We start from the raw sequence: 11,309 nt of genomic DNA, 5'->3' as shown, positions 1-11,309 counted from the left end.
TTATTTATTTATTTATATATATTTGACGCGTACCGAAGGAAGAAAAGGCTCCTTCCGCAGTCCAGTTGTCCTTCTGTTGCCGGTCTTGCGTCCTCCATTCTGGGAACACATACGCACCATCGAACCGGACCTGACTGGACCGCACCGGCCCGGCTCGTATCAACCCGGGACCCTGGACTAGCGTAGGGATTGTGTGTTTTTGTTTGCTAAAATATATAAATAATAAATATTTTTTAATAATTATTTGAAGATAAATATTTTAAATTAGCCAAATATCTTTTTGTTAATAAATAAATCAATTGAATGTCATACAATATTTAGGTTATGATTTATTCGTTATTGAGATACACATAAAAAACATGCAATATTATCATTAAAATCATTATATTTATTGATCGTCGATGAATTAATCAGATTAATGAACTAAAGTTAATTTGATATAAATTTATATTTTTAAATATTAGTTGGAATGCATTTATATTTATTAATAAGCTTTTGATTTAGCAGGCATGTTGCAACAAATGCTTGTCAAAAAATATTTATAACTAATAGTGAAAGATTTTGGTTTATTATTAATACTCCATGTTGTTTAAATGTTTTATTTCAAATTTTTGTGTTTTTTTTTAAATCAATTTCTTAACTTTCTAAAAGACCTCCTCATTCTTTAGTTTGAGATCTAATTATGTTATTTTTAAGTTTTTAAGTTCCTTTTTTTATGTCTATACACATTATATATATTTATGTATGTAATATTTATATATATGTATGACTTCGACATACTCTTCATTCTACTCTCTATTATATTATAAATAATTTACTTCATATTTTGATTTTACCTTGAAAACTATGTCTACTTCAACCACACTTCCTATTTTACTATATATTTAACTCCATATTTTATTTATTTATTAATAAACTTTGATTCTATTTATTTTACCTTACAAAATGAATAATCAAATATATAAAATAATCAAATGCATACATACACAATCAATAATCAAATATATAAAATAATTAAATACACATATATATAATTAATAATTAAATATACAAAATGATCAGATAAACACATACACAAAATCAATAATCAAATACACAATATCACTCATCAAATACAAAAAAGAAAAATACAAAATATCCCAAAATCACAAATCAGATTTGCTCGTTGTCGAAGAAGACACCGCCACTGCTGTTGGTTTTGCTTGTCGCAATTGGATCTGGTGGTCGTCAGCCCGATTTAGTCTTTCGTTGCGCATGCAACTCGTCTTCTCCATATTTGCTACTCGAAGCTTTTTCAACGCCTCTTTTCCAGCCAATGTCATATTCTTTGTGGCTGGTTGGTCTCTTCTAGCGTTGATGGCCATTGGGAATGAGGGATAAGAGATGGCGAGGATGGCTCTGGATATTTTGATCACCACATGTGGGGAGCGTTTTCAATTTTGCTAATTTTTTTACAAAATAAATTGGCTATATTAAGCTCCGTTGGAGCTAAAAATCTATATCTGACTTTATACTTTTTGGCTTGGTGAGCAGATTTTGCCACAATTGGAGTCAGCCTAACAGATCACACCTCTAGTAATATATTAAGTGAGAATTTCATATTGGGTTGAATCTACATTTGAACAATTAAATAATAATCTAACCTTTTTCATTTAGCATAAATGCTATTAGGATTAGCAAAAGGCAAACCCATAACTGCTATGAGGCTAAGAGAGGCATTTGCTAATTCATATTGCCATGTCACTCACGATGAAGGTGATTCCAAAACATCTAAGTAAAACCAAAAATATGGATTTTTGGATGAGCTAATTGTGGGATCAACCATGTGCACCCTAACCTTTACATTCATGACAAAAAGGATTTTACCCAACCTAACTAACAACTTACTTGAAATGAAAGAGATATCACCTTGAAGACTAAGATTCTATCACTAATTGTGTGGGTTGTTTATCTTGGGATATATTTTACACGTGCAATGAAAACTTTCTTCCACAATTATTTATAATTGCTTTAATTCTCCCTTTTGAATATTGACTCCAATATTATTGGGACTAACAATTGAATCTGCATCTTCCCCGTCTTTCCCCATCCCTTTGAAAAATCCACACATTTCAATATAAAAGACCAAAACAAGAAGGTGATAGACCTAGATTAAATTTTCTACTACAATTATTTTTCTAAGAGTCCTTTGCCCTAATTTGGTGACTTGGGTATTTGAAAGTATTTCTTTGAATGGCCCTAGATAGCCTTACCATCTATTTTGTAAGAGAAAATATTGTTTTGGTCATGTCAGCCTTACTCACAAACGTTGATGTAAGGATTATGGTGTACAAGTGTCCAAATCTTATTCCATACAACTTCAATTTACATAAAATATATATATACATGTATATGTATATATACATCATACGCATACATACATATGATGTCATACTCATGGTTACACACATATACATGTATGTATGTATGTATATGCATATATATACTTAGGTATTTAAATGTATGTATCTTATTTATATAAATTGTGTATTGTATATAAATATGTATACAATATATATGTGTGTATATGATTAGGAATCCACCACTCCTATTGTGGGAGAGAATATTCACTATTGTATCTTTTGAATTTTGGATAAAATTAATTAGATCAAATTGACAAAGATTTTATAAATATTTACTTTGTACATAATAAAATATTATATATTTAAAATTTTAAATTATTTTATTGCCCAAAATATTTTGCTAGAGGCACACGTACAAATTTGGAAAAAAATAATGATTGCATTTGTCTAATCCTATAATTGATATGGAATAATTATAACTGTCGATGTTCGGAATTGGTCGATCGTAATTCGTTAGCCCGTACTAGTGTAATGGATCGGAGGAAAAGGAAAAAGATTATCTGACTTGAGTTGTTGATCCGTCGACGGGCCCTTACAATGACACTCCGACGTTCAAGTTAGTAAACGAGTAAGGAAAAAGTAGAGTATCAACCAGTTGGCAAAAAAAAACCTACATTGACTTTAAGAATAGCAGGTTGATATATGGGAGATGGAGAGACTCTCATGCATGTGTTGTACGTCTGCAGATGATGAGACGAGATTTCCAGCACTGGCGGAAGCGCCCATGCATCAGTAAGGTGCCGACGGAACCCTCATTAGTGTGGATGAGATCTGTCATTAATGAGGATGAAATCTAAGGTGAACGCGTGAAAATCCAGACACAGTTATAATGATGTTGCAAAGGGCCACAATGAGACTAGTATGGGGTGATCAAATGGGCCGAGAGGATGGGCCAGATTGGGCCTAACTAGCCCAGCTGGGCCCTTAGGCTGATAATATTTTCGAGCACATAATCTTCTCATTATGCGAGCTGATTGGCTAGGCTGATGAACTGTAAAAGTTACTAAGAGCTCACTCGTAGTATGGCTGGGAGCTCGCTCGTATTAAGCCCGCTTGATTCTGCGATCCGAGTATGGGCACCAGTGATGTGCGAACCTGCTTAGACAAATTCAGCTTGAGGTTTACTGAGTTTTATGCGATTGGGTTGGCCCGCTGGATTGAGCCTAGCCCATAAGGGGTAGAGTAGAAAATACCCACAACAATAATGTAGAAGGATTTCAAGATAAATCTCTAATTCTTTATTATTAAAATTATAAAATTATTAATATTATAATTAGTATGGGTTAATTTGAAATAAAGAAGAAGATCTTATCAAATCTCATGTTACATGCCGTAGTCTTGATCTATATAGATGTTACTAGTAATGAGTTATGTAACATGCAAGATTTTTATTTTTTGAATTGTGATAACAAAAGAACTAAAAAAAATCCATTAATTTTAGAATAAGATGATGGTAATCAAAGACATTATATGCAAACTTTTGGAGGATTTTGCATATGTGAAATTTACTTGAGGTAACTCTATTTTATGGTCGTATCCAAAATATTTAATTTGATTAAAAATTATTCAACTATCTTATGTTAGAATAGTCTTGGTAGTATATCTTTCAAATCTCAAAGGGTTAACTAACTATTAAAAACATATCAAATTTTGACTCATGACACTTCTAAATTTTTATTTTTTAGTAAATTAGTCTCTAAATATTCTTTAAAAGGATAAGACTGATTTCACCAAAGATAAAAATGTAAATTTATTTAATATTGTTAATAACAAAATAAGTGTTTTGGCTAATTTTTTTTTAAAATTAAAACTATTTAATAGAGTTTTAAAATTCAAAAGATGGACTTAAATTATTGATTTTTCTCGTATAATTACTTAATTAGATTTAGGGTACAAGAGGGGGTTAGGCACCAATCATGAGAAGACAATAGGCCCAAAACAAACAAGGCCTCCCTAAAAGACAACAATGCAGCTAGAAGCTATGAGAGCCCAATAGACCCAAAATAAATGAAACCTTCCTTAAAAAAAAAAAAAAAAAACGACACAGCAACTAAAACTTAACCTACAATCTTAACTATAGCTAGATTCATTCTCCCCCCCCCCCCCCCCCCCCCTCAATGTCCTTCCAAAGAGATAGGGACTTAATTAGTTCATCCTTCACTTTTGGACTTATTTCTTTGTGTCCACATGATTCTATACTTAGTATTTTTATAAATATTAAATTCTGCCCACATGATCAGGATTTAATATTTATTTAATGTACGTAAATTGTAAGTTATTATATGTATAAGACTGTATTTAAAAAAATAATAATAATTGCATGTTATCACTAATAAAAAATATAAATTAAATAAAGAATAAAATATAGTAAAAATATACAGTATATATATGATTAAAAAGTAGAGGAGGGTGGGTAGGGAAAAGGTTTGGAGATGTTTTTGGGGCCATAATAATGCAACCCACTACGAGTTGGCCCACTCCCTAATGATGCTCATACCAAAACATGCATCACAATAAATAAATATTACCATTCCCAGCTCATTCACGTTTTCCTGTCCCTGTCCTCAACCTTAAAAATATTGGACCTCAAAATTAATAAATTCGATTCACTTATGAATAGGTTTTAGTTTTAGTTAGCATCTGGTCTAGTCTAGTCTAGTCTCAAATCAATCAAATGGAATCGAAAATTTAAATACTTTAAAATGTTTTTTTTTTTAGTGTTTTAGTATATATAATAATAATTGAGTGTTATGCAAGATAACAGCTGGGCGTTGAAGGCCCTTGGGCTGGAGGGATGAAGAGAAGCCCAACTTCGATGCAAGCCTGGCCCTTGTATAAATGGGTTGACCCAAATCTCACTGCAGCTGACGCTGTGACTGTGAGTTTTATCATATAATAATAATAATTATTATTATTATATAATAATCATTTTTAGATTAAAAAAAAAAAAAAGAAAAAATATCAGTCATCCACTCATGGCAGCGTCGCACCTCCAGTTCAGGCCGGACCTTTAATAATTAATTATTATGCACTTCTATAATTAATTATCGTTATTTTGGAAATTCACGTATAGAATGTAGAGCGCCCCTGCCCCCCTCTGTCGGTTTCTCTGTCCGTATAACGTATACGGCCTCCACGTCGTGGAAGAAATTAAGAACAACTGTCGGAAGCACAAACGCCATATATTGGCTAGAGAAAAGCAGCAGCAGCAGCACAAGAAGAAGAAGACTTCTAGAGAGAAGGAATTATGGGAGGGTGCGCGACAAAGCCCAAGGCCAACGCCGGCGAGGTTCCGCCACCTGAACAGGAACCGGAACCGGAACCGGAAAAGTTTGCTCCCAGGGCGGCCGCTGACGTGAATGAGGCCGTGGTTGTTCTTGACAAGGCAAAGGAGATTGTTGTTGAAGACGACGCGGTTGACGAGCACGGCAATAGGCGCAGATCTTTGAGCAACTTGTTCAAGGAGGTACCTGCCTTATAATCTGTGCTTTCTGCATCTCCACTAGTAAAGTAATCTGTATGTAAATACAGCCCATGTGATTGTTGTGTGGTGTGGTAACTTAAGAGTGATTTGTTGCCATTGGCACTGGTGGAACTGGAAACAATTGATCTGATCTGGTACCGCCGTGGCCGTGGGTTTTAGGATTCATGTGTCAATCGCAGTTTGTGCTTCTTGATTTCAAACTTAGCCTGGTTGCCGTACATGAGATTTATTAATTCTTGCTGCAGCATCAAATTCCACTGTTTCTGTTTGATTTTTTGTGACTTTTTCTTCCTTCACCTGTATTTCAAAAGCGAAAATCATCCAATTTATCAGTATTTTCTTTTCGGGACGTAGAGAACAGAAACCTGCGAAAGAAAAGGCATTCACTGCCTCGTAGTATCTGAAAAAGAATTTAGTCTTTCCAATTATTATTTATTTATAAATTTGATTGCAGTGAGTTTTACTTTTATGTCTAAGTTAAGTTTTACTTTAATTTCATTATTATTTTTATGGATTTAATTTCAGCCGATTAGTTCAGGTTCCAGCTAGGCTAGGGATTCGGTTCATCTTTGTCAATAAGTATCTTATGGATTCAGTTCTTCTGCTGATCTAATTCTTAATCCTTCAATGTTCTTCAGTTTGTTGTTTATCTTATTGAAGTTAGTGCTGTACATAGGCCACCACCATTATTCATCCTGGTCCGTCTCTTTATTTTTGTCGCAAGCCCCTGTCTCATCTCTCTTTATTGGTAATCGATGCATCCTTATGATGAACCTTTATTTGCTGTAAAACAGTCTCCCATGTATTCTCTCTTTATTTAGTTGTCATTTGCTGTGGGTGGAATCCCTTGCGCAACGGAATCAGCGTAAGGATCTTTGACTTTCCGTTGGATCTTTATCTGACGACAAAGATCAGGTCTCTGCCATGGTCCCATCCCCACCCACTTGTCCTTTTTCTGAATGTTTTTTTTTTCCCCCTCACTTTCATCTCTCAGTAGCTAGGTTCTTCTTTACCCTTTGAGAGCTACTTTCATCTCTCAAGAGTTGTTTGCCTTTTGGTGGAGTAGGTTGAATTTAGTTCACATTCAGAACAATCTTGGAGTAATGCACGTGGTGCAAAAGATTTGTTGAGTAGGGTCGATTGGTTTCAGTTTGGCAGGTGTCCGCTGGTGGGCATTAACTTGGCCAATTTAGTAATAGAACAGATCCAAAGCGTGTCAATGGCCTCTGTTTTGGCAGGTGTATGCCGGTAGGCATTAACTTGGCCAATTTAATTAGTAACAGAACAGATCCAAACTGTGGCCATTGAAGAATATAGATAGCACTTGAAAGTACTGAAGTAAAGGGAGCTTTAAGGGCATCTACTCAGGAGCATTTGGTAGATAATCAAGTTAGTTGAGAGTAATTTTTTGTGAGTATTAAATTGAGCAATTTGGCATTAGCATATACGTACTAATTCCATTAAAATTATCCTTCCCACAAGGGATATCGGTTGTGGGCTTGGGCTTGTGGCTGAGCTCAACCCGTCACAATTTCCTCTTGTGTTCAAACAGAAGGTAGCATCTTGATCTGCTAGCTAGTGATCGAGCATTACTGTTCTGGAGGACCACTTCCAAAGTGTTGGGATATGTACTGTTTGGATTCATTTCTTTTTTGTACCATGGGGATACCTACCACAACACATTTGCCTGTTAGGTAAAGAACCTAGCTACTAGCCAGTTTAGCTCTCAGCTACAAAAGATGTAAGCTGACCTGCCTGCCTGCCTGCTGGGTTCAATCTACAGATTTGCCACAAGAAAATGACTGTTGATCAATGCTGAGAGATTAGTACGTCACCACTGATTGCGGCACTCATTTGTGTTGGAACAGCTGTCTGGGTCACCTTGCCCGGCAACGGTCATCTAAGTATTTTCCCTCTAGAAAGATATCTTATAGATCAAACAGTGCATTCAATAAGAACACTCCGTCAGCTGCCTAAGTTATAGGCCATTCATCACTGTTAAATATCACATGGTCAGGGAACTTAAGTTGTGCTGTTCACATATTTATGGCTGCTGTCAATTTTGTCTATAAAAGCATATTATTTTCTGTTGGTATAATCAGTTTCCTATCATATGCTATCAAATTTTCTATTACTGTTATATATATGTATCTCGATATCTATAATACTATATTTTGATGTTTTGCTTCAAATTTATCCATTTATCTACTATGTTTTTAGAAGAGGATGTAAAGATATATGTGCTTATTCATAAAATTTAATCTACATAATAATATGATATTTCCTATTTCTGCTATCATCAATATTAAGTTATTTTACAATTATATAATAATACTATGAAATATATACATATGTATAAAATGGTTTAAAATTTATACTATTAACTATATATTTTAAAAAATAAAATATAATTATGTTGGAATGATTTTTCTTGTTATTTATTCCCTATTCTCTGTCAACTCTAACCCGCAGTTTAATTTTCTTCTTGTAAATTTTTGGTCCCGCTCTAGGAATAGTAAATGTTGTTCATATTTTTAAAAATGAGAGGGTTAGTTTTATGTCAAAAAAATTATAACATTATTTAGAAATTTTATAGCAGCTACAAATTGATACAAGCTTGTGCAAAGTCAATAATGTGATGGGCGTGAGTACTGAGTTCAGTTCTATGTTATTATTATTTATTTGCTGAGTATTTTGGACCAATTTCTACACAATGAGTCTATTCTTTCTACAGAATAATGAAGCCATGGAGTCAACCAAACTGGATAAGCCAACGTTAGACCCAGTGAAACAAGAAGAACCATCAGCTGATCAAAAGTTTGCGGAGGTATCTGAAGCACTGCCCCATGTCAACCATGAATCTGGTAAAATTGAAACTCCAGTTGAGCGGACTGTCAAAGAAGTTGAAGCCCCTGTTGAGACCAATGAAGAGAAAGCAATTGAGGCTGCATCAACCGCTGGAACCTTAACTGATCATGAAGCAATCAAGTCTACAGCACCAGCACTGGTAGAGATGCAAAAGCACGAGGAGACGAAGACATTAGTGGAAGAAAAATCGGCTGTAGAGACTCAAAAACCTGAAACACCCAAGGAAGAGAAACTGGATGTATTGACCCACCAGACACCCGAGGAACAGAAGGCGGTAGTGGAAGCTACAATGTTGATCGAAAATCCTCAAATCCCTCAAGAGAAGACGACCAACGAATAGAAATGGAATAATTCTTCTGGTAGAATACGTGAGAGTGTGGTATATGTAAGAGGGTATAAGTGCTAGGCATCATTCTGTATGTGTGTTCCTTGGCAGCTGGTGCTTGCAGAAGACAAAAGACGTGCGGAAGGGATGAGGAAGAGGAAGAGGTTTACTGTTATGATCTATGAGTATGCATAGAACAGGCTGTTGACTGTCGTCATATATATATATATATATATATATATCCTCCTCCTCCTCCTCTTCTTCTCGTTGAGTTTAATTAATTCCATGCCCCCTCGGCCCTTGTGTTTGTTTCTTTTTTTTCGACCTTCCATTGTGATTGTTTCATTAATATTAATGTAATAATTTGATGATCATTAGCTTTTATTCCCCTGTTTTACTTTTACCTGCAAGCATTTATTTATTTATTTTTTGTGGCTTTGGGTGGCGGTGCTCCGCTGACTTGTATTAGCTGGGACTATGGCCTGGCATATTTGCCATTGGTATGGGTTGGTAAGTCCCTGTTATTGATTCATTTGGATATGTTCTACTAGAAGTGGCTTCTTTCGCGTGAGCTAAGATACAAATTAAGATGGATATGGAGAGCTTATAATTATACAAGACCACAAATTTATATGAGAGACAGTGAAGAAAGCTTCTCTTATATTTGAACTCTTGTTTTGGGTTTTGTAATAGAAAGCCGAAAGCGCTATGAGTCTTATGACTGTTGGAAATATAGATATAAGAAATTTGAAAATTTAATTAATTGGAGATACAGTTTGTTTTATATATCCAAAAATATCAACAACAGATCATGTCACCAAATTTCCAAGATCTCGTAAGATCAGCAATATCATGTCACAGTATATTTCATCAAATCAAACCAAAAGATCAAAGATCAGTCAAACCGAGAAGTAAAAGATTTTTAAACCGAGAGATATATAGTCAACCGTCTCTTTTTCCATTCAATGTGTGCAGAAATTTTGGAAAATGTGGCCGAGTCTTTATTCCCTTTTATATTGTTATGAACTAGCTAATTAGATCAATAATCATGCATGCATGTCTGCCAATTGATCGTAGTATGTGCCAAGTATATATAATCAACATCCATAGTTTTTTTTTTTATCAAAACAAAACTAAATAACAAATTAAGGTCAGTTAATCGTTATTAGAGTACTTGAACAGAGATAAAATCTCTCAATAGCTGTATATAAACCCATAATAATAATAATAAACCAATTAACTTAATTTGATCTCGTCGTTGACATATATATATATATATATCATAACTTCAGTTTTGATGCTTCATATGAAATTCATCGACTTCGTAGTAGTCGTCTATTTCATGATGAGGAGCATGCACCTGATGAGAATTAGGAGCTCCGGGGATCATCGGAAGTTGCACATACGGCACCATCGCCCCGGCCGGAATGCTGAAGCTGTAGTAGCCAATAGCTGTCGCCGGATCATAACAAACCGGAAAGTTACTACTGCTAGATGCTCCGCCAAGCAGCAGCTCATGATCATGATGAAGATGAGTACTGCTACTACTCCCACCCCCACCACCACCACTCATGTAGTGATTATTGTTCTCGTTCAGCGGCACCATCATTACCGGATTCACCATGGAATCATAACTATTTGCTTGAAGCTGATGAAGCGACATTCCCTTGCCAGGTGCTGCTTGCAGATCGTACAGCGGATGATGATGAATCATCGTCATGTCGTAAAAATGATGATCTTGCAATAAGTTGTCTTGATTATTAGCAAACGCTGCGACTCTGGCTTTCACTTCTTGCAGCTTCTTCTCCACAATGGCACCAAATTGTCTCAGTTCTTCTTTCGAGAAATCATTGTATCGATCATTCCAAGTCGGGTACTTGGCCTCATCGTTCTTCTTTCGCAGCTTCATTAAGGTCTCTTCGGCCTTCTTGTTCCGATCCTCGAAGAAGTTGGACAAATCATTCGTCCTTCTCCTCCGATCTTCGGCAGATTGCTTCCTGTAAGATTCGATCAAAGCCTGGATTTCGTCGCGATTTCGGGGCCATATTTCTTCCTGATCAGATGGACGCTCATTCAGTTTGGGGCCATAAACGATCAAGCAAACATCAACGCTGCATAGGGTTTTTAACTCGTAAGCCTTCTTTGTTAAGCCCTTGTTTCTCTTTATAAACGTTCTGTAACAGTTCTTCTTGTCGCTTATTAGTTCCATTTGTAGTTTTGCTCTGCCCAT

The 11,309-nt window shown here is 35.3% G+C and overlaps 2 protein-coding genes across 2 annotated transcripts; one reads left to right on the top strand and one right to left on the bottom strand.

Moving 5' to 3' along the window:
• Positions 1–5,480: 5,480 nt before the first annotated feature.
• Positions 5,481–9,463, top strand: LOC127798809 (uncharacterized). Its single transcript, XM_052332422.1, has 2 exons — positions 5,481–5,868; positions 8,621–9,463. The coding sequence occupies exons 1-2, from the start codon at positions 5,650–5,652 to the stop codon at positions 9,092–9,094; spliced, it is 693 nt and encodes a 230-aa protein (XP_052188382.1). The 5' UTR covers positions 5,481–5,649; the 3' UTR covers positions 9,095–9,463.
• A 904-nt stretch (positions 9,464–10,367) lies between these two features.
• On the bottom strand, positions 10,368–11,309 carry LOC127799871 (agamous-like MADS-box protein AGL103). The gene has a single exon (XM_052334087.1). It carries the CDS (start codon positions 11,307–11,309, stop codon positions 10,368–10,370), a length of 942 nt encoding a protein of 313 aa, XP_052190047.1.

This window comes from Diospyros lotus, chromosome 4, assembly GCF_014633365.1.
Source record: "Diospyros lotus cultivar Yz01 chromosome 4, ASM1463336v1, whole genome shotgun sequence".
Taxonomy (NCBI): Eukaryota; Viridiplantae; Streptophyta; class Magnoliopsida; order Ericales; family Ebenaceae; genus Diospyros; species Diospyros lotus.
This window is presented reverse-complemented; position numbering and strand designations above follow the sequence as displayed.